The sequence below is a fragment of the Ursus americanus genome, chromosome 17, assembly GCF_024610735.1.
Source record: "Ursus americanus isolate L20-20 chromosome 17, mUrsAme1.1.p, whole genome shotgun sequence".
Classification (NCBI taxonomy): Eukaryota; Metazoa; Chordata; class Mammalia; order Carnivora; family Ursidae; genus Ursus; species Ursus americanus.
The window spans coordinates 7,123,089-7,149,859 of record NC_142143.1 but is presented as its reverse complement, the minus strand read 5'-3'; the positions used below and the strand labels follow the sequence as shown (position 1 = coordinate 7,149,859).

Here is a 26,771-nt window from a genome sequence, read left to right as displayed (position 1 = left end):
ATCCTGGAGTCCATGGTAACATCTAGCTAGAACATTTGATCGCAGGCTCAGCAGGGCACAAGGTCTTGTGTCCTCACAGTGCACCAAGGCAGCATAGTGGTCCCTAGGGGGACAGGACTTTGCAGAGACAGGAATCTTGGTTTAGGGGTCCTATCATCCATTCATATATGGAGACTGTTCTTTTGACAATTTTGGGTGATCAGTGTATTGTTTTACTACAGCAACCAGCAAGGTTGGGGCTATGGTGAGAAGAGTGAGGCACTTGTCTTAGGTGTAAAATTAAAGCGGGTGCTAAAAAACTCAGCAATCAAGACAGATAATATTTTAATGCAATATATTTTTTAAAAAATCAAATATATTGTTTAAAACAATCAATGCAAAAATTCATAATGAACAAAATACCAAAATTTTAAATAAAGAGAAGACTGACATGTATCCTTTTACCTCTGTTCTGGCATTTTTGTCAGAGTCTAATGCTATTCCTTCCTGCTTTTGCCTGATAATCAACTTGTTCTTCCAAAATTCACGTCCCTGGGAATATATTGTCAATGTTTGTGTCCCTGTTGTTGCAATGTTGATTCATTCCTTCAGTCAGACACATACTGAGCACTAATGCGATATGTCATCACTGTGTTAGGCACTGGGAATATCATGGTATGTAAATGGATTGAGTTCCTTGCCCTTGCATGGTCTAGTGGGGAAGGCAGGTAATGAACAAGTAAATGAACAAGCAAAGTAATTCTTGTTTTGCTACAAAGGAAATAAAGAGGAGATGAGGTAGTGAGGAAGGCCAGCTATGGGCTGGGTAGTCAGGCAGGGCCTCTCTGAAGGGTTGATGCTTGAGCTGACACTTGAAGAATTAAAGTAAGCCAATGATCAATTATACCTCAGTGAAGCTGAAAATAAATAATTAATTAAATAAGTAAGCAACCTAGTGATATGAAGAATGGGTAGAAAAACATTTCAGGCAGAGAGAATAGCAAATAAACGCCAGAGGAAGGGGGATGCTTGATGTGTTCCAGAAGCAGACGGAGGCCAATGGGATGGATGGTGGGTGGAATGTGAAGTGGCCAGAGATGAGTCTAGAGATTAAGCAGGGAAAATTGTGCAAGGCCTGATGGGTCATGGGAAATAATTAGGACTTTTTTTTTTTTAAAGATTGTATGTATGTATGTATGTATGTATGTATTTATTTTAATGGTATGTTAGTCACCATACAGTACATCATTAGTTTTTTATGTAGTGTTCCATGATTCATTGTTTGTGTATAACACCCAGTGCTCCATGCAATACGTGCCCTCCTTAAGACCCTTCACTGGGCTTGCCCATCCCCCACCCCCTCCCCTCTAAAACCCTCAGTTTGTTTCCCGTAGTCCATAGTCTTTCATGGTTCTTCTCCCTCTCTGTTTCCCCCCCATTCATTTTTCCCTTCCTTCTCCTCACGATCTCCTTGCTATTCCTTATGTTCCACAAATAAGTGAAACCATATGATAATTGTCTTTCTCTGCTTGACGTATTTCACTTAGCATAATCTCCTCTGGTTCCATCCATGTTGATGCAAATGTTGGGTAATCATTCTTTCTGATGGCTGAGTAATATTCCATTGTATACATGGACCACATCTTCTCTATCCATTCATCTGTTATTTATTTGACAGAGAAAGAGAGAGGGGGAGCACAAGCAGGGGGAGCAGGAGAGGGAGAAGCAGGCTCCCAGCTGAGCAGGGAGTTGGACGTGGGGCTCTATCCCAGGACCTGGGATCATGACCTGAGCTGAAGGCAGATGCTTAATCGACTGAGCCAGCTAGGTGCCCCAATTAGGACTTCTAAAAATTTTCATAATTAATTTTGTTTATGATGGAAAGCTAGGATTGAAGTGTTTTTTTCTCAACATAATAAAGAATATGCACTTTAAACCAAGAATCATTGTTTTGCTAAACAGTTGAATATCATTTTTCTAAGATATATTTTTTTCACATTTTAGCAGCTCTGAAATTGGAAGACATTTTACCATCAATAGTGTGTCATAGTTTAATTATAGCTCTTTTCTTTTAGTGGCGTATAAAATAATGGTTTGCCTTACATCAATAACATCTTGAAATACATGTCATTTCCTATGTAAAAGAGAACAGGATAAAGATTAAGGACTATCTAGAAACTCATTTACATACTAATAGAAAGGCTGGTCAATCATGTGTCCATTTTTAAGTCTGACATGACTGAGATGGGTTTAAACTTGCAGTCCTCAGATGCGTCTCTACCAGATATGAGTGTGACTTGGTCCTTTTCCTCTGAAGCTCTAAAACCAGACACTATCTTTTGTCTCATGATATATGTTCTACTTGCCATTTTCCCACAGGAGGCCAGTCTCTCCTACCCTTAAAATCTGCAGTTGCAGTTAACCCTTTCCTTGACTTCTTTTTTTTTTTATAGAAGTTTTTTTTTCTTTAAGATTTTATTTATTTATTAGAGAGTGAGCGACCGTGAGGGAGAGGGAGAGAGAATCTGAAGCTGACTCTACATTGAACGCAGAGCCCAGTATGGGGCTCGATCCCATGACCCAGAATCATGACCTAAGCCAAAACCAAGTTGAACACTTAACTGACCGAGCCACCCAGTTGCCCTCCTTTTCTTGATTTCTGAAAGTGTCACGGGACTCCTAATAGGTATGGTGTCCAGTAGCAGTTTGGATGTTATTCAGAGTACAATGGAAATTCATTGAAATGTTTGGAGTAGAGGAATAACCTGATCTAAAACTTTGGTGGAGGAGGCGTCTCTGCTATAGGAAGACTCCTAGATTTAGATGTGGCTGACCTGGGTTTCGGTCTTAGCTTTGCCACTTAGTAGCTGTGTGGCCTGGAGTAAGTGACTTAACCTTCTTGAGCTTTAATTCCTTCCTCTGTGTGTTGAGAGTCTCCAAGGCCACCCCCAGGTTCAAGGATTTACTAGGAGGATTCACAGGACTCAGTAGGCAGTCATACTCATGGCTATTATTTATTACAGTGAATGGATACAAAGCAAAATCAGCAAAAGGAAAAGGCATATGGGGTAAAGTTCCTGGGAAAACTAGGCACAAGATTTTGAAATCCTCTCCCAGTGAAGTCAGACAAGGATGCACTTTATTCCTCCAGCAATGAATTGGGGCAACATGTGTGAGATGGTGCCTGGCAGGGAGGCTCATTAGGGTCTCTGTGCCCAAAATTTTTATTGGGGGCTGACTGGTCATGTTGGCACCCTCTGCCCAGCGCATACCAAAATTCCAGACTCCCAGAAGGACGGCAGGTATTCAGCATAGACCACATTGTACAAATAGTTTAGTCACAGAGAGTCACTCTTATTGTTTCTGGGAGTGGTAGACCCCCTCCTGAAATCCAACTTTCCAAACCCAGTCAATGACCAACTTTACAGACGGGCCTTTCTAAGGATAACAGCCTCATGCCTGCATTGTTAGTTCTTTTTAGCAAACTCTGTAAAATGAGACTCACAGTAAAACCTTCCCTTGTTATCTTTCAGGCTTGTTGCAAGCATCAAAACCAGATGAGGGCTGTGAAAGTACTTTTGTCAATGAAGGCCCAAACCCTTCTTGGTGACAGTTTTAGTGTTCTTTGATGCCATTGTGTTCTTCTGTTTCCCACATGCTGTTCTTCATAGAGACCCCTTTCCATAATCCGTAACTGCTCTCCCTGAGCACCACCCTGTGCCCGACGCTGGATAGGCCCTCTGTCAGTGGTGTGACTGTGGCACTTTTTGTTGCTTATTTCTCCAGCTTCTCCTCTCTAGAGACGAGACTCTGCAGGTGGCCAGTGCCCACTGTATAACTGCGGTGCTGGTCCACTCCCCGGTGAAGCATGCCCCAGCCTTCATCCATGCCGACATCCCAGGTAGGGAGCTCCTTCTAATCTTATTTTTTTTTTTTTTAAGATTTTATTTACTTGACAGAGAGAGACACAGCAAGAGAGGGAACACAAGCAGGGGGAGTGGGAGAAGGAGAAGCAGGCTTCCCGCTGAGCGGGAAGCCCGATGCGGGGCTCTATCCCAGGACCCCAGGATCATGACCTGAATCGAAGGCAGATGCTTAATGACTGAGCCACCCAGGCGCCCCTCAAATTGGCTGTTTTATGGATAAGGAAACTGAGGATCAAAAAAGGGAAATAACTGGTGTAAATTTACAAGGCTGGTCACTGGCAGAGAAGGGTATGCAGTCAAGCCTCTCTGGCTCTAAAAACTTCTCTTGGCATCATGCTGTTACCTATCCTGGGAATTAAGAGACCTGAGCTCCAATCCCACCTCTACCACTAACAATAGCTCTTTCCGGGTCTCGGTTTCCTCACCTGTTAAAAAGATGAGGTTAGACCATAAGACTGAGGTTTATTTGTGAATTCATGATCACGTCTCATGGAGACAGTGTGTGAACTGATGAAGTAATAGGTGTGAGGTGCTGAATAAATCCAAGGGCCTAGCTTTAGTGATGGGATTGTGATCACACGACTGTCATTTATTGTTTTCTCCCCTCTCCCGGCCAGAGTTCCTCTTTGAGCACCTTTCCTCTTCCAGCGAAGTGCTTGTGTGGTCCAGCTACAATTGCTTGATACTCCTGGCAGAAGAGCCGCTCTTCTTTTCCAAGTGCCACACGGTATACGGTTGGTAGTGGGAGTCCTATACTAGCTCTGGGTAGGGTGATGGCCAGCACTTTTTTTTTTTTTTAAGTAGGCTATATGCCCAGCGTGGAGCCCAATGCGTGACTTGAACTCATGGACCCTGAGATCACGACCTGAGCTGAGATCAAGAGTCAGATGCTTAACTGACTGAGACACCCACACAGCCCTAGGGTGGTCAGTACTCTGAAGCTGGGTAGCAGTAGGAATGATGGGGGCTAGCCTACACCTTGGAGGAGAGTGCTAGGTCCGGTCATTTCCATCAGCCCCAACTCATTACCAGATTCCATATGCAAGCAGTGATATTCAGACAGTTCCCTTCACTGATTAGCAGGAGTCTATTATGTTTGGCAAGAGAAAGGTAGTCCTATTAGCCCCTGAATGAATTCCTCCTGTACCTTAAGAACAACTTTACTCAGCCTTGGGTTCAGTCTTTTCCTGTCCTCCAGATATGTGTCCGTCTAGTTAGTCCCTACGTTTAGCTGATTCTTTCTTTCATGGTTTCTTGAAACTGTCCCTTCCTCTTCCTTCCTGGTGATACTTTTTTTGTCTGGGACTTTTTATATCGTGTCTGGATTTTTAGACGGGACACATTCAGTCATTCATTTTATATTCTATGTTCCTATTCTGTGCCAGGCACCAGGCTGGGACCTAGAGATTTAGCGATAGCTATAATGTGGTCCTTGTCCTCTGGAAGGGGAGAGAGAGAGACAAACGAGCCAATTAGGGCTGTGCCAGAGGGAAGTATGGGAGGTGTGGGAGCTCAGTGGAGGCCCATAGCTCTGTCTGAGTGGATCAGGGAAGGCTTCCGTGAGAAGTGGAGGTCTGACCTGATTCTTTGAGAAGGAATAGGAGTGTGTCTAGTGGAAAAGGCACAATTCAGTCAGTAGGCATTTACTAAAAACCTCGAGTACCAGGGCCTGTGCTAGGGCTTGTGCTGAGTTTCAGGGAGACAGAGATGAATCAGATAAGGACCTGCCCTCAAAGATCTCACAGCTTCATCCCATCAGTTCAATCTTGTCAGGGCCCCTCTGTGAGGGGCCACCAGCAAATATGTGGGGTCCAGAGCCTCTCACTGCTGGGCAGGCAGTGAAGGAACTACCACGCACTGATCCCTGGCATCTGCCATGTCATTTTGAGATAGGGATCGAGTCAGTGGTGAGGAGCCTACAGGGAAGCCTGAGGATGAACAACACAGAGCTACATAAGCAGGGCCTGCTGCTTTTTGCTGAGATCCTGACTCGGTGAGCAAAACGATGGGGTGTCAGGCCTGTAGTGGCCAGACTGGAGAAGGAAAGAAGTGTTTATTCCTGGTGGTGTCAGTGATAGGCATTCACTTATTCGTTGCTCATTTACCATTTCTCAGGCAGCCAGAGGAGATCAAGCTGTTCACAAGCTCAGCCATGTGTAGAGATGCTGGCCGTGCTCTCCAAGAAGCAGTGAGCAGCCCTGTGCTGGAGGTGGCTGCTGAGGCAGTGAAGGCTATTTCTGCCTTTCTGAGGTGAGAGACCCAGGCAGGCTGAACTTTCCACCTCTGTATGCCCAGTGGGCCAGGTCAAGCCAGGGCAGCTTCCAGGCGGTACTTGTCCTTTAGATCAGGGAAGTTTTCTTGAATTTTTTTCTTTCCAATACTCTGTTCACTATGTTCTGTCTTTCTGGAACTGCCATTCAAATGTTGGACCTGGACTGGTCCTCTAATTTTCTTTGTTTTCTGACAGTTTTCATCTTTTTGTCATTATGCACTAGTTTCTGGGAAATTTTCTTGACTTTATCTTTCAACCCTTCTACTGTGTGTCTTATTTTTGCTTTCATATTTTTAATTCGGCATAGTTCTTTCCAATTCTCTGCATGTTTTTTTTTTTTTTTTTAATTTAAAGTAAGCTTTACACCCAATGTGGGGCTGGAACTCATGACCCTGACATCAAGAGTCACATGTTCCACTGACTGAGCCAGCCGGGTGCCCCATCTGCATGTTTTTATTATTTTGTTTTATTTTCTTAAAGACTTTATTTTTATTTATTTGAAAGAGAGAGAGCAAGCGAGAGAGCATGAGCATGAGGGACAGAGGGAGAGGGAGAAGCAGACTCCCTGCTGAGCAGTGAGCCTGATGCAATGCAATGCAGGGCTCTATCCCAGGACCCGGAGATAATGACCTGAGCAGAAAGCAGACGCTTAACCAACTGAGCCACCAGGCACCCCCCATCTGCATGTTTTTAAATAGCATTTTATTCTATTTATTTCATGGATGTAATTTTTAAAAAAATCTCCGTCTTTTGTTTTAGCTCAGACTATTCCTCTATTTCCTTTCTACAAATTGTTCTCCCTGCCTGAAATGCTTTTCCCTAAAATCTTTGCACGACTGGCTTCTTCCCATCATTCAGGTCACATTCAGAGCATCTTTCCCTAAATGACCCATTAGGCTGTTCTAGCACCAACTAAACACTTGATAGTTCTTGTTTATTCATTTGTTTTGTGTCTCTCCTCACTGTAATATAATCTCCAAGTGATCAGGGACCATGTCAGTTTGCTCACTACTATACGCCTCAGTCCTGAAAGCACATGAATGAAGGATGTCAAAATGGATGGTAAGACTAAGACATCCTAGGATCAGGATGGGAAATTATTCCTTAGCAAGATGCTTGATATCTTGGAAAAAAGTAATGGAAGAAACATTTATTTATATAATAACTTTTATTTCCATGTTTTCACTTCTAAAAATCTAACAAAGTAATATATTCAAATAATAAAAAATAAAATATACAGGTTTATGATAAAAAAAGAACAATTCTCTGTCCCCACTTCCTAAAGGAAACTAACTGTAACTCATTTTGGTTTTGGTTCTGGTGATTATCTCCCTACATCTAAACAATATGTTGTCACTTTATTTACCAATTTAGGACATTATTCATTGAGTCACCAGTAAGAAAGACCAAGATTTAGATCATATTATTTTGTCTTCTCTATATTTCTCTGGAATTTTTGGTACTTAATATTTTATGTCTTCAAATCTTTAAATAGTATACTTAAAACTTGTATTTCTTGTTCCCTCAACTTCAAGCAGTATCCCTTGACTCCCTTCTTGGTTAGCTGAGTCTATTAGCATCTGACTTTTCCTTTCTCCTCCCCACCTTCTACTTCTCAATGTCAGTCAGCTGTACCTTTAATTTTACATGGTAAAGGTTGTTAATATTTATAGTCTCTTCTGTAACCATATTTAAGTCTTCGTGATTCGTGATTCGACTCTAGGTTCGTTCTAAAAATGGCAACAAAAAATAACATTTACATTACAATGACTTCAGTCTGTCTCTTTTCCCCCTCTGTCCTTTCTTGGATTTGAATCCCTAAATCTGGGGCATGAATTCCAGTGAGGGGGAGATGAGTAAACCAACAGGGTAACAAAGGTACAGAGGAAGAGCATTGTCAATTAGAGGTACCCAGGTAGAACTGGAAGTCTCCCAGGAGGCCAGTGCTACGGGGGACTGGTAGCACCTTTTAGGGAGGAGGCAGGAGATGTTTGAGCTGTGCTAAGAGGGATGAGAGAGATTGCGGTTTGTGGAAGGACCATGTGGGTGGGAAAGTTTAGGGGTTACTTAGGGTACAGTAGCCGGTCTGGCCAGCAGGTTGTGTGAAGGCGAGCAATACATGAAGAAACTGGGAAAGCAGGTTGGGCCAGAATTGTGGAGAGTGCTAAGCAGGGGGCTGATTATTAATCCTCAGATGATTTTACTTTCCATGTTAATTTCCCAGAATGTTTACCGAGATGGTCCCTCTGAGGTAGAGTGGTTCAGTGGGTCTCTGGGAAGCACAACTGGAAGGAGGAATGAGGAATGAGAACTGCTGAAGAGAATTTAAAGATGGTGGACCCAGAGCTTGACAATCAGTGTAGGATAGAAATTTAGAGCTTCTAGAAATGAAGAAGGAAAGGGAAAATCAAGACTTAACTATATAGAGTAAACTGAGTGCCTGTTAGAAGGCCCGAGAGATTACTCTCAGTGTTCAAAGAAAGGCCCAGGGATGAGGGTTGACATAGATTTCTCCTTAGTTGGTGCACTGGGTTGAATAGCATCCCTCTAAAATTCATGCCCGCCCATAACCTGTGAACGTGACCTTATTTGGTAATAAGGCCTTTGTAGATACAGTTGAATTCATGAGGTCATACTGTGCAGGCTCATAAATCCAAAGACTGGTGCCCTTATAAGGAGAGGGGGATTCGGACATACAGTAACACAGACACAGGGAAGATGGCCATGTGAAGAAGAGGCAGAAAGTGGAATGATGCAGCTATGAGGCAAAGAATGACAAGGATTGCTGGCAACCACCAGTAGTGAAGAGGCAAGGCAGGATTCTTCCCTAGAACCTTTAGAGGGAGCCAACACCTTGATTTCAGACTTCTAGCCCCCAGAACTATGAGCGAATAAATTTCAGTTTTAAGCCATGCAGTTGTGGTAATTTGTTGCAGCATCCCAGGAAACGAATACAACTACCTAATATCCTGTCAAGTAGTCATTCATTCATTTAACATCTTTTTATATTTCTCATCAGTTTATAATGCGTCTAGCTCTGTTTAGGTAAAATGAAAAGACTGAGCTGGCCAGAGACCAGTTGGAGCTTGCAGTTAGACTAGTCTATGACTCTTGCCTCCCTGAATCTATGGAATATGAAAGTTCGAATGGACCCAAAGTGTTACTTTCCACATTTACCCCATACTCACAATGATTGAATCTCCAAAACTAGTTTCTAGTCTTTGCTTATTATTTCTAAGAATGGGGAGCTCACTCCCCCTACATTTTCCCCTTTACTTCTATAGAGTTTGGCTCTTAGGAAGTTCTTATCTGTTCTGAAATAAAGTCTGAGTCCTGATAACATTTCCCTATTGATCATGGTTTTCCTTACCATGGTAACAGAGAGCAAATTTGATCTCTCTTCACCAGGAGAGCTTATTACTAATTGGAGGACAGTGGCCATATACATATCTTGATGCACCTTCAGTTCTAGATAGTACTTCTTTTTCACCAGGAGGTCCTTCTCTGTGAGAAAGCCCTCTGTCTCCTTAATAACAGCAATAATAGTCCCAGCTGTCATTTAAAAGGGCTTACTATCTATTAAGCATCATGCTAAGTGCTTGGCATACGTTATCTAATTTGATCCTTAAAATAATTTTATGAAGAAAGTACTATTACCTCTCATTTAATAGATGAGGAAACAGGGTTAGGGAGGATGTGGAATGTGCACAAAGTCATGCAGCTAGACAAATATTGGAGCAAGGATTTTTATCAGATCAGATCCCGGACCCATGTTCTGATCCATCACACTGTCCCCCATTGCCTAAGAACCTGAGAGTATCTTGGAATACCCTTACCTTACCCTAAACTTACCTTTGTCTCTCTGGCTGCAGGAAGGACCATCAGAGTGTTCCACCTGTGCAGTACAGGGAACTGCGGGCCTTGCTTGAAGCCATGCTGAGCCGCTGTGCAGATTTTTCCCAGACCCCGCTGAACAGGAGGCCCCTGGTCAGTACACTGCATGCAGCCTGTTTCTTCTGGAGATCATGCCATAATGTGTTTTAAGAAGATAATTGCCTTACCTTTGTATGCCTCTTTATAGCTTTTTCTCATGCACACAGATCTATAATGAGATGTTATTTTTCTCCCCTAATGACAGAGCTGTGACACTTAATAATTGCTGTCCTTATCTTTGCAGATTTGGAAACTGAAGCCACAGGGTTAAATACTTTTTCTCTAAGGTCCAAAACTAGCAAGTATCTGAGCTTGGATAGTAAATCCCAGGGTGTTTTTTCTCAAACCTACTATACCATACCATTTTGTTTTTTATGTCATCCTAGCAGTTATGGTAAACATGCTCACAAAATTATTTAAGGTTGAGTTCACTAGAATCTTAGAAAGAATCTTACTAATGTGCAGTGTTTTGAAACTGATGGCTTTTAATTGTCCATCACTTAAAATATCAGAAAGGATATAGGTAATATGAATGCTGGTTATGTCTTTCAAAATTAACTTTGAAAACTAAGCTTATCACACTGGATGGGGTGGGATTTTCATGCGTTTTGAGCAACTAATTTGGGCATTAGAACCAGTTAGGCTAATGTCTACCAGCCTGTGACAGCTTTCTGCATATAATAGAACAAGAGCCAGTCCTGTGGTTCACAGGGAGACAGATAGTTAATGTTCCCCCTTCTGCCATTTTTTTAAAAGAGCTATTAGATGACTAGATTTTTGAGGATATAATCAAGATCCCCTGGAAAGTGTTGGTGTATGGGAACGCCAGACTCCAGTGAGAAAGGAAGAGATCTGTGGTCCTCCAAGCACAGATTGGGACACAGAGTAGGTACTTGACTAATAGATGCCCCTCTCTCCTTCTCACTTCAGGGCCATGCCTCCAATAGGGATTCAGAGAAGGCCATTCTTCGAAGGGGAAAGTTCCTCCTGAGTACTCTGGAGGGATTTAGAAATGCCTGCAGGTGAGGGACCTTCTGTGGTCTGAGGCAGTATTATGGAGGGTGGAGGTGGAAAAGGATCAGTCTAAGGGTGAAGTTCTAGAAGCAATACTTGATTTCTGATGCTTTGCTGCATACTGAGAGCACTTTGGCTGGGGCAGAGGTTGGGGATGTGTGTGTGGGGAGGAGTGTGTAGAGAAGGTTTGAGGAGGAGGAGCTAGAGTAGGAGGTTTATAAAGATTCCCTCCTGGTGAAGTTTTCGTTACTGTACAATGAGGTTCTGTCTTATTCAGCCTTGTTCCTCTTTCTGAAGCCCTATAGGTGTTTGGTGAATGCTTATTGGACTAATTTAATTCACAGTAACGAATGTTTTTTGACTCTACTCTGTGTCAGGCCTGTGGCTAGACAGTGGGAGTAGAAAGTTAAGGTCAGTTTGACTCCTGCCCACAAGGAGCTTACAGTCTCTTGGGGAAGAGGCAGTTTTGTGTATATATGTGGAATTCCTTAGGTTGTCACAAATCTGGGGAAGGCATTCCTAGAGAGAACAGCATTCATAAAGGCAAAGAGACGTGAAACAGCAAGTAGCATGATATGTTCAGGGAAGTACACGGAGTAGGGTCGAAGAGTCATGTCATAATAATACACGGGAGAGGGGGTGGGGAGCACGCAGCTGGAGGGGTTGCCAAGGACCAGGTCCTCCATCACTGAGGCTTTTGAATTTTCTCCAGATCTGCTGATGGGGATACTTTCTCAGAACCCTGAGCTCAGGCATCCCTCTGGGAGGGTGCTTCTAACCTTTATGCTGTATAGGTAATGATATACTCACACATTGATTTCTTAGGTTGGCTGTGGAATTCCAGAGCGAGCCTTCAGCCCAGGAGAATCCATTCACAGCTCCTAGTGCCGAGAAGGAAGACACTTTGGAGGCCTTCTCAGAATTTCTTCTCAGTGCCTGTGACTCCCTTTGTATCCCCATGGTGATGGTGGGTTCCCCTGAGCCACAGATAACATGAAGTTTGGGTAGGTGAAGGATGTGAGACTGAGCCAGGCCAAGAGACACAGGCTTCGAGTACTCAACTGGACCTTCTGAGGATCTCCGTGGTATTGTTTTTCAGACACCTTTCCTTTGGTTTTAAAAAGAAAGTGCAGGGGAGCCTGGCTGGCTCAGTCGGTGGAGTGTGTGACTCTTGGCCTTGGGGTTGTGGGTTCGAGCCCACCGTCGGGTGTAGAAATTACTTTAAAATTTTTTTTAAATCTTAAAAAAAAACACCCCAAACCCCAAAAAACCCCAAAGTATGGTGTTTCATTATACACTAACAGACGCCTCTCAAGAAAAAGTAGAAAGCAATAATAATAAAATAATAAATAGGTAGTGTTTATGGAGTGATAAATGCTTCACATTCATTACCTAATTTGATCATCCCAGTGACTGTGTGAGATGGGTGCTATAATTATCCCAATTTAAAGATGAGGTTGTCATGTTCCAATAGTTGTAAAGAAAGTGCATGACAGTGCTGAGATTTGAACCCATGTGTCCTTTTGATTAGTAAAGAACTGTGGTGAATGTCTGTGATTCAGTCTTCACTAAGGAACACACACGTATTTTGTAAAATGAGATTTGGCCACTCCGAAGAGAGACCTGGTCCAAAAGAGCTTCGTTTTGAGCTGACTTGAGATGGGGGTGGTAGGAAGAGCTGGGTTCAGGGTGGCTGACTGCCCGGCTGACTTTGGGTGAGTCCTGTCCTCTTTGAGGTTTGGACATCGTGTGAGCCCGCAAAGTGCCTTTTAGTCGGGGCACCTCCAAACACCTGGGAACAGTAGGTGGGAGGAGGGAGGCATCCTCTGGTTCTGGAGGCAGAGACCTCTTAGAAGAAGCCTCTGAGGCAGCACGCTGGGCCTCCAGGTGGGTAACCGTCCGGAGCCATGGGCTGCACGCATGCTCTGATTGGCACTCACTAGCAGTAACACTTGGGCAGTTCACGTTGGTTTCCTCATCTGCTCTACCCTCTTCCTAGACTTACAAAGTGTTAGAATCAGATCTAGAACTAGTTGATAGAATTATATTATTCTTGCTTTCTACTTTTCTGTATTTTCTACATTTTCTTGAAGGAGCATGTATTACCTTTCTAAATAAAAACATTTTTAAAAATTTAAAAACCAAAGGAGAGGTATCTATAAGAACCATGTCTCTGAGACCCCAGCTTTTACAGGTAGGGAAGTGAGACACTGAGAGGGGAGCGGGTAACTGACCCCTGGGCACACAGTGACCTTGTGCAGAGCTTGATCTGGAACCCAGGTTTGTCTGCTCTTAATCCAGAGCTCTGTCTGCTACATCAGGCCACCTCATGACTGGAGTGTTCAGAGGTCAAATGAAAAATAAATGTGAAGATAGTTTGTAAACTATATCATTTTTACTGATGGCTGTAGTCATAGAAACTTGAGTGTCAGGGAGGGGTGCCTGGCTGGCTGTTGGTAGAGCACTTGACTCTTGATCTTAGGGTCATGAGTTCAAGCCCTATGCTGGGTGTGGAGCCTACTTAAAAAAAAAAAAAAAAAAGAAACTTGAGTGTCACTCTGTGTTATAGTTTAGAAAGTACTTTTTACACATCAGATCTCATTTGTTTCCGGGAGCTAGGTCTTGTTATTCCTGTTTTACTCTTTTTGGTACAGAGACCCAGAGAGGTAATGTGTCTCACACAACTTATTAAGTGGTGGATATAAGCCTTGAAGGCAGGCTTGTGACTTTAGGTTTCCGAGCTATTCTTGTGCTTTTCAAGTGAAAGGGGTTAGTCTGTTGTTGCAAGATTTGATGCCAGTTTTGCTGATGCTTTCTTCTTCAGAGGCTCAGTCCTGGTGGGTTGTGTTCTCCCTCCTGGTTCTTTGCAGAGGCACTCAGAGCAGGCCACCCACCCAAACTTGATGGAAGTTTTCCTCTCGATTCTACACAGCCTCTTTGTCATCGTTCCCCACATGAAGGAGAAGTTCTCCAAGAAGCTCGGTAGGCGGCAGGCAAGTGTGGAAGTTGGGAGGGAGGCAGATGCTCAGAGTATCCAAAGAGAGCATAACCCGTGGGCAGGAGATGTATGTAATCACTCAGAGTCAATATCCGTATTCTGCCCAGTGTTGAGTGGAAGGAAATACCATCCAACAACCAAAGATACTTAAAGTAAGTTCTCAAATTTATTGATACTTCTCTAAGAATGTCAAGGAGGTTCCAGTTCAGAGCCCACAACACACGTCTTTCCAGATTGCTCTCCATACTTGATATTCCCTCAGACCTCACAAGATGTTTAGCATCTCTGACTCCTGAGTGCTGAGTGTCAGAAGTACCCTCAGTCATTGTGACACCTGAAAAACGTCCCCACATACTTCCAGATGCCTTCCAGGGGCAGAGGGGTTGGCACTCCGTGTGAAAGCTGCTGTCTAGCTGTACACTGAACTGCCTTCCTAAAATCGAACCCGGTGGCTCTCGACTCCCTCAGCCTTTTCCAGGCCTTCTTGCATCTGTTTATTTTCTTCTCTCACTAGTCATTTTTTCCTCTCAAGTGTAAACCTTCCTTTCTCACTTCTCCAGTTGTCACCCTGTAAATACTTCTATCTGCAGAATAAGCCCAGGAGTCAGAGTCAGAGACTCCTTTATTTTCTTTAGAAAGTATTAGTGATGGTGAGAATGGGAAGGGGAAAACAGCCAAAAACAGAAAGGGAAGAGAGAGAAAGGTAGTAGTAATTGATAACCAATGACAACATTTATTACACTCTTACTATTGTCAGATACTATTTGTTTGTTTGTTTGTTTGTTTGTTTGAGAGAGAGAGAGAGAGAGTGCATGTGTGTGAGAGAGCACAAGCCAGGAGGAGAGGCAGAGGGAGAAGCAGACTTCCCACTGAGCAGGGAGCCAGATGTGGGGCTCGATCCCAGGACCCTGAAATCATGACCTGAGCCGAAGGCAGACACTTTACCAACTGAGCCACCCGGGCATCCCTGTATACTGTTTTTTTTTTTTTTTTAAGATTTATTTATTTATTTTAGAGCATGCATGAGCAAGAGGAGGGGTAGAGGGAGAAGGAGACAAGCAGACTCCCCACTAAGGAGGGAATCTGCAGGTCTTGATCCCAGGACCCCGAGATCATGACCTGAGCTGAAATCAAGAGTCAGATGCTCAACCAACTGAGCCACCCAGGCGCCCCTGTCAGATACTGTTTCAAGTGGTTAAATGTATTAATTCATTTAGTTCTCAGAAAAATCCTAGGAAGCATGTACTATGATTGTCTTCATTCTATGGAGGAGCATACTGAAACTCAGAGAGGTTGAATAACTTGCCCAAGATTGCACTGGCAGTGGTGTACCCAGGATTCAAACTCAGGGAATCTGGCTCTGGAGCCTGCTTTCTGAACCTCTGTAATACTTGCCTCTTATCATTATCATTTAAAGCCTTGCCTTTTATTCCTGCCCCATAGCATATAGTGGAAGGTCTACCACAGAGGAGTAGCCAGGGCTTGGTCAAACAGGGCTTTGTTGGCCATGTGAGGAATTTGGACTTTATCCTAGGAGCTTCAAGTCTTAAAGAAGAGGAGTGATAGGCCCAGATTTCTGTTTTAGAAAGATCCTTTTTGGTTTGGTGTGAAGCATGAGTTAGAGGGACGCAAGACAGGAGAAAATAGTTCAACCTCTTGCATTAACTTGGGTTGGTGATAGGAGCTAAGGCAGTGTTGGGGGGTGTGCCACAGCTGGATGTGGGGCAGGAGGGAGAGGGGACAGCTCAGGGTAATGCCTTGGGTTGTGGCTGCCATCTAGGTGGATGGTGGTGATTTTTATCGAGAGGGGGCTCACTAGAAGAGGATTTGGTTTGGGAAGGCAGTAGAGGATGTGATCAGTATGGGCCAGGATGAGCATGTAATAAGTCTGGTTGAAATTGCTCTCTGCTTTCCTCCCACTTGTCCCAAGCTTCCTCATCTTTCATACGACTAACCCTGGAACTGAAGGCCAGATTCTGCGGCAGCCTGAGGTATGTATGGTCTCAGGCAAAATTAGTGGCCAAGGGGCCAGTGTCCTTGACTGGACAAGTGGAAATTTCTGACTGGTATGGTTTAGTCATAGGACCATGAGGGAATTGACACAGTGTCAGAATTGCTCAGCAGCTGGTGGTATGAACTGGGCGTGCTTCTGTAGCTTTTATTTAATCTGATTCTGCTGAAACATTCATTTCATGTCATACTTGGATGGGCACCTGTTATGTCAAAACTGGAAAGGCTCTTGGTGATCATTTGTCTAACCCCTCATTTTCAAATGGGGAAATGGAAGCCCTGAGAGGGTAATGAAAGAAATGTCCACAGAGAAAGAGTCATGTTCTAGTTGCTGTCAGCCCAGCATTTCCAGAGGAGAAAATCTCTTGTTCAAAGTAGACTTGAGTCTCTGTCTTGTTATGTTTCTAGAGTAGCCTTCTCTTCCTTCCCATTTCTGATTTGCCACCTGTCTCTGCACTTACTTGGCAGATCCCATTTGTTACTGCTACAGCCTGCACGGTGACCACAATGTAGTAGCTAGGTCTCCTTGCATATATCTGAGTAGAACACCCAACCTTCAGGAGGGGATACAAATACAGGGATCCGTCTGGATTCAAAGTCACAATTTTGGATGTTTGTAGTTCTCCTTGATTACCTGTCTTGGGTTCAATAGCTTCCTTTTTTCCCCTTAGTACTCCCAAGCCTTTTCCTGGCCTAGGAGCACTTGTTTTTGTTTGTATGTTTTGTTAAGTTGAAGTTCGGTAGCCCTCCTTGATTTATTTTTTCAGTTTTAAATCTTAGTGAGTGCGTATGTGCCTAAGTTATAGCTGTGGCAGCAGGTTCCATGTTAATTATTCACAGCTATCTCCAGAACTCTTCTTCCAGGGCCATGGTTAGAATTTCATTAGGCTCTGGCACAAGACAGTGGTGTCCCAGTATATGGCAGGGGTAATGCTGTCCCAGTCAAAGTCGCAATGTCCTCTCTCTTCCTCTCTCCCCTCTAAGTCACTCAGCCCTAAATCAGGTGTGTTCCAGTTTCCTCTACTACATGACCCTCAACCTCCTCTCAGCTCCAGAGAAGACAGGACCACCTTCCCAAGAAGGTAAGATGCTGCAGCTTGACCACTCATCAAGTCCGTAGTGATGTTTTTACAGTCTGGATGCCTTTGTTGATTGCCTGGGTAGTGAGTTAATATCACAATAATTATTACCTCTTTGGTAGAAGCTGCCCAGAGGAACCATGGAGTCATGGAATGGTGGGATTGGGGCTAACACCTAGGGAGATGAGATAATAGAATCAGAGAACAATAGAATCCAAGGTTCCTGGACCCTTAGACTCTAAGGGTTGAGAAAGACTCCAAAGCTTATCAAGCCCAGTTCCTCACGCTGGCCATCTCCTCTATAACGTCCCTTATGCTAGGCGTTTTGCGCTCAGCTTGTTACCTCCAGAGACTTCTGCTCAAAATACTTGGAATGGCCCGTTCCATTTCTTTGTTTCTTCATTTAAGAAATATTTCTTGAGCATCAGCTGTGTGCCAGCCTCTTTTCAGGTGCCTCTTTCCAGTGATAGAGTTCCAAAGTCCTGTCCTCATGGAATGAGAGAGGTAGACAATAAACACATAGATACAATGTCAGAAATGAATAGTTGCTATGAAAACAATAAAACTGGGAAAAGGGATAGAGAATGTTGGAGGGAGAAGATGCATGTTGGATAGGGGGTCAGGGAAGGCCTCTGTGAGTAGGTGGTGTGTTAGCAGAGGGCTGAGTAAGATAAAGGAGGCACACGTAGAGTGTAGGCAGCGAGAACAGTAGATGGAGGGCTGAGAGCTGAAGTTTTTCCCTCTGTTGAATAGTCATTGAGCTTCTGCTACATGCCAGGGAGGCCTCAGTGCTGCTGTGGATATGGTGATAATTACGACATGTTCTCTGCCCCATGGAGTTCCTCTATCCTAGACCTCTTTTTGGTATAACATAAAACAATTTAATCATTGTTTTATTCATTCATTCAGCAAATATATTACCTTCTTTGTGGTGCTGGGCATGTTTCCTCTTTTTACACTTATGAAGATGTGTCATGTCCCCCCACTTCCTAAACCTCACTTCTTTTCTTTTTTCTCCAACACTGTGCTGAGGGAGACAGAAGCCCAGGTGAACATTTTCATTCCTTCCAATGTGGCTTGGCTCCTAGTTTTCTCACTATAGCAGCCACTCCTCTCTGCCTGGTGTCCTGCTCTCTGATTGTTGAGGTGCGGTCTGGCCTGCAGAGAGATTAGCACAACTACTTCTGCCATGGTTGGTGCCTAAGGTCATGGTGGCAGCAGCTGCACAGCACCTTTTGTGCTCACTGTGCTAGCCCCGCTGCTGCTGACAGCACCCTCTTTTTTGGGAATAGGAGGAGCCCCACATACCTGCCTCTTTAGACCCTGAGGCCTTGTCAAATCTCAGAGCACCAGGAAGAACAGCAGACCTTACTTACATGCAGACTGCTTCTTTCTTTTATATATCAGGAGAAAGGGCGGGTGGATGTATGAAACTCAAGGATATTAGTTTCATTTTTACGATAATGGTCATAGTGTGCTTTGGTGGAAAAATCACTAAACTTAGGATTAGGAGATGTGATCTGGCTCTGCTATCAAATTGCTGTGCACATTCTCCATCCTCACCCTCAATATTTGGCCCTAAGTCCACTGCACTGGCAGGACAGACTCTTCACTTGACCTCTAACTTGGCCCCCTGCTTTCAGTTTCTCATCTTCCAACCAGTCTCTCCATCCACTGCTGGAAAGATCTATCCGAAAACCAAGTCTTATCATCCTAACACCCTAGCTTTCAGCTGTAGTCCCCAAACATCAGTTTGTGGGGTACTGTCAGACAGTGATGAAGGTTCCTCTGATCCATGGTGAAATGTGGAAAATAAGGGTAATATAGTGAATTTTCTATAAAGTTGACTTTATTCAAAGTTTAAGCTCTGAAATCTTTTCCTTTCATACACTTTTGGTATTAAAATGCCCTTTCTTTTCTGAAACAGAGGTTTCATAGGAACTATGTTCTCAGATGAAATCCAAATTCTTTACTCAGCATTCAAACTACAAATTACATCACATAGTTTTGCAACTCCTGACACTCCACATCTATTCATGGCAGGTTCGGTCAGACTGAATTCCTTGCCGCACCCTAAACATGTCCTCTTATGCCTCTGGGCCTCTGAACACCTTGCTTCCTGTGCCTAGGATTCTCTGCCCTCACTTTTCTGCCTGTTTTCTGCTTACCTTCCACAGTTCCCTCCTTTTTGAGCTTGTCCTCAGTGGTATGAGTCACACCCTCTTCCACACTTGAACAGAGTACTTGATTGCATGTCCTGTAACTGTCTCATTATCTGTCTTTTCTCAGCCACAAGCTCCTGGAGCTAGGGCCTGTGTGTCACAGCCTGGCCTAGAGTAGCCACTCAATGAACGTTTGTCAATGAATGAATGAAGGATTGTATCCATGTTCTTCCACATGTTACCTTTAGTCCCTCTTGGCCGGCTGAAAGCTGTATAAAGGAATAGGAAGCTCTGATTTCCTTTTATCCTGCATGTACCCTGCTATCCTGTGCAGTACTCTTCATGTAGTAGGTACTCATGTGCTAATTACCTGGTTTCCTGTGTTCTCTGTGTGGCGTTCTCCTGCTTGTTTCCTCCCTAGAACTCTCTGCAGTGTCTGCATTCCTGCAGCATGGGCTGCCCCAGATAAGCAGCAGGAGCCCCGAAAGCCTTGCCTTCCTGTCAGATCGCCAGTATGTGGAGGGAACTGCTCGCCAGAGACAGTACTGCATCCTGCTCCTCTTCTACCTGGCCTACATCTACGAGGATAGGTCAGTGTTCAATGCCAGTGGCTGGCATTGTATCCTGGGACCCACATCTGTAGCCCGATTAAGTTCCATAAATAGTCACAGAGGCATCTGCTCCAAGCCTGGTGCTGGGCACTGGGGACACAGAGATAAGTGAGAAATGGGTTGTATTCCTGAGGGGCTCACATATTGGAGGAGGGTTAAGGCAGATGGGTAGTCACAGTGTTGAGAGCAGAGGCCTAGAATGCTAATGAGACTTAAAATATCCTTAAAAAGTATTGTTTGTGCATAAAAAAAAATTTTAGTGGTTTACTTTGGTTTTAAGAATTACTATACAGGGGGGGCGCCTGGGTGGCACAGCGGTTAAGCGTCTGCCTTCGGCTCAGGGCGTGATCCTGGCGTTACGGGATCGAGCCCCACGTCAGGCTCCTCCACTATGAGCCTGCTTCTTCCTCTCCCGCTCCCCATGCTTGTGTTCCCTCTCTCGCTGGCTGTCTCTATCTCTGTCAAATAAATAAATAAAATCTTAAAAAAAAAAAAAAAAGAATTACTATACAGGGGCGCCTGGGTGGCTCAGTTGGTTAAGTGTCTGCCTTTGGCTCAGGTCATGATCCCAGGGTCTTGGGATTGAGCCCTGAGCCCTGGGGAAGGTTCCCTGATCAGTGGGGAACCTGCTTCTCCCTCTGCCTCTGCCCTTCCTCTCTCTCTGCCCCCCTCCCATCTCCCCTCTCCCCCTCCCCCCTCCCCTCTCCCCCTGCCTCTCCCCTCCCTGCAAGTTGTACTAGCCCTCTCTGGCTATCTCTTTCTCTCAAATAAGTAAAATATTTTTTGAAAATGAATCATGGAACTTTACATCAAAAACTAGGGATGTACTGTATGGTGACTAACATAATAAAAATTATTATTAAAAAAAACTGGAAACAAGCCAAATGTCCAACAGTAGAATGAATAAATAAATTGTGACTTATAATGTAATACTATACAGCAATAAAAATGAACAATATTTCTATTTCTATTTCATGCAAAAAAATAAATTACTATACAATTTAGGGGGCACCTGGGTGGCGCAGTCCGTTAAGCATTTGACTTGTTTCAGCTCAGATCCTGATCTCGGGGTCCTGAGATCTAGCTCTGCACTAGGCTCTGTGCTGGGTGTGGAGCCTGCTTAAGATTCTCTCTCTCCCTCTCCCTCTGCCCCTCCCCTGTCTCTTTAAAAAAAACAAATTACTGTACAATTTATTTAAATTTCAAAATGAAAGGACTGTTATTCCTTAAGCTTAAAAAAAAATGATTGAGGTAAACTCACATAACATAAAATTAACCATTTTAAAGTTAACAGTTCAGTGGCATTTAATATATTCACAGTGTTGTGCAAACACCACCTCTGTAGTTCCAAAACATTTCCATCACTCCAGAATAAAACCTCGTACCCACCAAGCATTCACTCCCTATTCCTTCTCCTGGCACCAACAGTCTGTGTTCTGTCTCAATGGATTTACCTACTCTGAATATTTCCTATAGATGGATATACAATGACCTTTTGTGTCTGGCTTCCACTTAGCATAATGTTTTTGAGACTCATCCAGTTAGCACAATATCTGTAGCATGTATCAGTACTTCATTTTTTGTATGTGGCTTATGTAGATGTTCCAGCATCACATGTTAAAAAGGCTGTTCTTCCCCACACTGAATTGTCTTGGCACCCTCACTGAAAATCACTTGACCTTTTTTAAAATTGAGATATAATTGACATATGACATATTAATTTCAAGTATACAACATAATGATTTGATATTTGTATATATTCCAAAATAATAATCACAGTCAGTTTAGTTAACATCCATTACCACATATAGTTGCAAATTTTTTTCTGGTGTTAAGAACTTTTACGATTTGTTATCTTAGCAATTTTCAAATGTACAGTACAGTATTATCAACTGGAGTCACCATGCTGTACATTATATCCCCCAGGTCTGTTTATTTTAAAACAGGAAGTTTGTACTTTTTTACCCCCTTCACCCATTTTGCCCACTCCCAACTCCCACCTCTGGCAGCCACCAATCTGTTATTTTTATCTATGAGTTCAGTTTTTTGTTTTGTTTTTATAAGATTCCACATATAAGAAAGATCATAAAGTATTTTTCTTTCTTTATCTGACTTATTTCTCTTAGCCTAATGCCCTAAGGTCAATCCATGTTGTTACAAATGGCAGGATTCCCCTTTTTTATGGTGGAGTAATATTCCATTGTGTGTATGTACATACCACATTTTCTTTATCTCTTCATCCACTAATGGACACTTAGGTTTTTTCCATGCTCTACTGGCCGTAGTAAATAGTGCTGCAGTGAACATGGGGGTGTACATATCTTTTTGAGTTCAGATAAATACTCAGAAGTAGAATTTCTGGATCATAAGGTAGTTCTGTTTTTAATTTTTTGAGGAAACTCCATTCTCTTTTCCATAGTGGGTGCACCAATTTACATTCCCACCAACAGTGCTCATGTGTTCCCTTTTCTCCACATCCTTGCCAACACTTGTTTTTTCTTGTCTTTTTGATAATCACCATTTAACAGGTGTGAGGTGATACCTCATTGTGGTTTAGATTTACATTTCCTTGCTGATAGGTGATGTTGAACATCTTTTCATGTACCTGTTGGTCATCTGCCTGTTTTCTTTGGAAAAATGTCTATTCAGATCCTCTGCCCATTTTTATTATTTTTTATTTTTTAAGATTTTATTTATTTATTTGACAGAGAGAGAGAGAGAGTACAAGCAAGGGGAATAGCAGGCAGAGGGAAAAGCAGGCTCCCCACCAAGCAGGGAGCCTGACGTGGGGCTTGGTCCCAGGACTCTGGGATCATGACCTGAGCCAAAGGCAAATACTTAACCAACTGAGCCACCCAGGCACCCCCTCTGCCCATTTTTAAATTAGACTTATTTTAAAAAAAATTTTTTTGCTATTGAGTTGTATGAGTTCTTTTTATATTTGGGTATTAACTTTTTATCAGATATATGATTTGCAAAGATTTTTCTCCCATTCGGTATGTTGCCTTTTCATTTTGTTGATGGTTTCCTTTGCTTTGAAGAAGCTTTTTAGTTTGAAATAGTCCCATTTGTTTATTTTTGGTTTCAGTATAAGATCTAAAATAATCATCCCCGAGACCAATGTCAGGTAGCTTACTGCCTATGTTTTCTTCTAGAAGTTTTATCGTTTCAGGTCTTAATTCATGTCTTTAATCCATGTTGAGTCAATTTTTGTGTATGGTGTAAGATAGTGGTCCACTTTTTTTTTTTTTTTTGCATGTGGCTGTGCAATTTTCCCAACACCACTTATTGAAGTGACTATGTTTTCCCCATTGTAATTCTTGGCTCCTTTGTTGTAAATTAATTGACTATATATGCATGGCATTATTTCTAGGCTCTCTGTTCTATTCCATTGGTCTATGTGTCTGTTTTTATGCCAATACCTTACTGCTTTGATTACTGCCCATGTGATTCTTTGAATGTTTTTTTTCAAGTCATGTAAATATGCAAGTAAAATAGTTGGGTATAAAGTTAAAATAAAATACATTTCCATACACCTGCCAGCATTAACTACTGTTAGGTGTCCTGTGTGAACTTGTCTGTGCATCAACAAACACACATATGCTTCTTTTTTCCAGTATACAGAATGGGATATTATACAAAGTCTTCAATTTGTCCTTTAACCTAACAATATATCTTGGAGGTCTTTTCATGTTAGTACATGTATAAATAGGTCTACCTCATACTTTTAGTAGCTGTGTAATGTATAAATTGTACCTATCCATTTTATTTTTATCTCTTAAATAAACATTTTACTTCAGAGTAATTATAGATTTATAGGAAAGTTGCAAAGAATACAGAGAATTCTTCACTAATTTTCTCCTAATGTTAACATAACTATGGTACATTTATCAAACTAGGACACTTGGTACATTGATATTTTTTCCATTTTTTATTATGGTAAAATACACAAACATAACATTTACATCTTATCCATTTTTAGTGTACTGTTCAGGGTACTAAGTACATTAATATTGTTGTGCTACCATCACCACCATTCATCTCCAGAATGCTTTTCATCTTGCAGAAGTAAAATTCTGTACCTGTTGAATAACTCTCCATTTCCCCCTCCCAGCCCCTGGCAACCACTATTCTACTTTCTGTCCCAATGATTTTGACGACTCTAAGTACTTCCTGTAAGTAGCATCCTATAAGTGACTGGCTTATTTCACTTAACACAGTGTTGTCAAGATTCATCCGTCCTGTAGCATGTCAGAATTTCCTTCCTTTTTTATGCTGAATAATGCTCCATTGTATGTATACACCACATTTTGCTTATAGATTTGTCCATCGATGGACGCTTGAGTTGCTTCCACCTTTTGGTGTTGTGAATAATGCTGCTGTGAATGTGGGTGTACAAATATCTCTTTGAGACCCTGGTTTCAATTCTTCTGGGTATATACACAGATTGTTGGAACATCTGATAGTTCTATTTTTAATTTTTTGAGGAAATGCCATGCTCTTTTTCACAACAGCTGTACTATTTTACATTCCCGCCAATGGTGCACAAGGGTTCCGATTTCTCCACATCCTCGCCAACGCTAGTTATCTTCTACTTTTTGACAGTGGCCATCCTAATGAATGTGAGGTTATTTTCTTATAGTTTTAACTTGTATTTCCCTAATGATTACTGATGTTGAGTATCTTTCCATGTGCTTATTGGACATTTGTATGTCTTCTGTGGAGAAATGTCTATTCAAGTCCTTTGCCCATTTTTGAATCAGCAAGTTTTGTTGTTATTGAGATTTAGGAATTCTCTATTTACTCTGAATATTAATCCCTTATTAGATACATGATTTGCAAATATTTTTTCCCATTCTGTGGGTTGCCTTTTTACTCTGTTGACAGTATCTTTTGATGCACAGAAATTAAAAACCATCAGTCGATTTGTCTGTTTTCTGTGGTTGTTATCTGTGCCTTTCCTGTCATATCCAAAAAAACCACTGCCAAATCTGATGTTGTGAAGCTTTTGTTTTATGTTTTCTTCTAAAATTTTTATAGTTTTAGGTCTGGACCCATTTGGGGAATATTCTTTTATATCATGTTAAGTGAGGGAACAATGTCATTCTTTTGCATATCCAGTTTTGCCAGGACCATTTGTTTGAAAAGCTTGTTCTTTCCCCCATTGAATGGTCTTGGCATTCTTGTTGAATTTCACTAGTTTTTCCTCTACTGTCTCTTTTCTGTTCTAGGACATTATTTGTATTTAGTATTACCCATTTTAAAATGTTTACTTTTTTTAGGAACTTAATCTGATAGGTGAGAGATACTCATGGTAGAAAATTCAAAATGTATAATAGGGTATATGCCTTTTGTATTTTATCAAAAAAATCAGTCTCCTTCTCACCCCTATTGCCCTTGCATGTACAAGCATAGACAAATCCCTTCCCCAGAAAGTAGCCCACTGAACACACCAATGATAAAGAGGAGTGGACTGGTGGCCAAAAGAGGGACTCCGAAACCCCAGAAGTAGCATCCTTCTTTTTAATAGTGCTAGTCTAGTCGGCAGACGCTTCACCTCCTAATTGTGAGTGAGGAGTCTCTGGCCCCTAACAGGGACTTGTACAAAGCGTAGAACCTTGTGTTATGCATGTATGACAATGTCTTGTAAGTATATGTAGCATGCTCTTTGTGCGGGGTGTCATTAGGCCATGGACATGCTGGGGCCGAAAGACAGAAGGAAGAGGGAGGATGTGGCAAGACAGAACGTGGCAAGGCAGGATAGCCATTTCTGTCTTTTTCACTCAGAGTCTCCTTGGTCGACAGGTTTGTCTCAGAAGCAGAATTGTTCGTGGCTGTGCAAAGCTTCCTCCTGTCTCTACAGGACCAGGGTGAGCGCCCTCCACTGGTGATCTTCAGAGCCTCCATCTATCTGCTTGCAATCTGCCAGGACAAAGATGGTGCATTAGATGAGGTATGACCAAAATGCCTGGAGCTCTTCCTCCTCCTGCTGCACCCCTTTTCATCATGGCTCCTTGAGAGACCATGGTGATATATATAGAGAGAAGGTAGGTGGCAGAGAGAGATAGATAGAGAGGAAGAGAGGGAGAGTCTTGGTGGAATGGGGAGGGGGAGGGGGCTGACACATTCAGATTTAGTGAATTCTCTGGATAGTCCTGAGAGGTAAAGATTATTATTTCCATTTTTTACAGATAAGAAAAAAAAAAGACTTGGGTTAAAGTAACTTTTTATAGGTCACACAATCAACTGATGGGGGAGCCAGGACTCCAATTTAGACTTGACCAACTCCCAAGGCTCTTTTCTTAGTACCACCTCTAGTTTGAGGAGAGAAGTGTGAGGTATATCCTTTTGTTAACAGTTTATCTAACAAAAGTGGGTTTCTGGGACCCAGAACATTGTCAGTCAGGCTGATCTTGGATCGCTTTGACAGTGATTGTGTGTATACAAGTTTTCTCTTTCTAGATTCTTTATAAATTCTTATAGATCAAGGACTTACCTGATTCATCACTTAATCTCTAGCCTCTTTCATTGAAGATTGCTTCTATTCTTTCGATATGGACAGTTCAGCCTCAACCTAAGGATACTCTTTCTTCACTGACTAATAATTTTGCTTCCTTTTTTTTAAAGCTTTTTAAAAATTTATTTAAGCAATCTCTACACCCAACATGGGGCTCAAACATAACCCCGAGATCAAGAGCCACACACTCCTCCAACTGAACCAGCTAGGCACCCCATCTTTTTGATTACTGTTGGGGCAAACATGATATAAGCAGACCTGGTTTAATTT

At 42.5% G+C, this 26,771-nt stretch overlaps 1 protein-coding gene across 1 annotated transcript in view; it reads left to right on the top strand.

Annotated features, from left to right (window-relative positions):
* The window catches only part of MEI1 (meiotic double-stranded break formation protein 1), a 71,170-nt gene that overhangs the window by 11,013 nt on the left and 33,386 nt on the right, over positions 1 to 26,771 (top strand). Inside the window, exons 8-19 of the mRNA XM_045780049.2 lie at positions 3,766 to 3,880; positions 4,523 to 4,639; positions 5,799 to 5,898; positions 6,021 to 6,155; positions 10,050 to 10,164; positions 11,041 to 11,132; positions 11,950 to 12,091; positions 13,995 to 14,106; positions 16,053 to 16,113; positions 17,117 to 17,214; positions 19,795 to 19,963; positions 25,790 to 25,937. Coding sequence (XP_045636005.1) covers positions 3,766 to 3,880; positions 4,523 to 4,639; positions 5,799 to 5,898; positions 6,021 to 6,155; positions 10,050 to 10,164; positions 11,041 to 11,132; positions 11,950 to 12,091; positions 13,995 to 14,106; positions 16,053 to 16,113; positions 17,117 to 17,214; positions 19,795 to 19,963; positions 25,790 to 25,937 — 1,404 coding nt within the window. The remainder of the gene's footprint in view (positions 1 to 3,765; positions 3,881 to 4,522; positions 4,640 to 5,798; positions 5,899 to 6,020; positions 6,156 to 10,049; positions 10,165 to 11,040; positions 11,133 to 11,949; positions 12,092 to 13,994; positions 14,107 to 16,052; positions 16,114 to 17,116; positions 17,215 to 19,794; positions 19,964 to 25,789; positions 25,938 to 26,771) is intronic.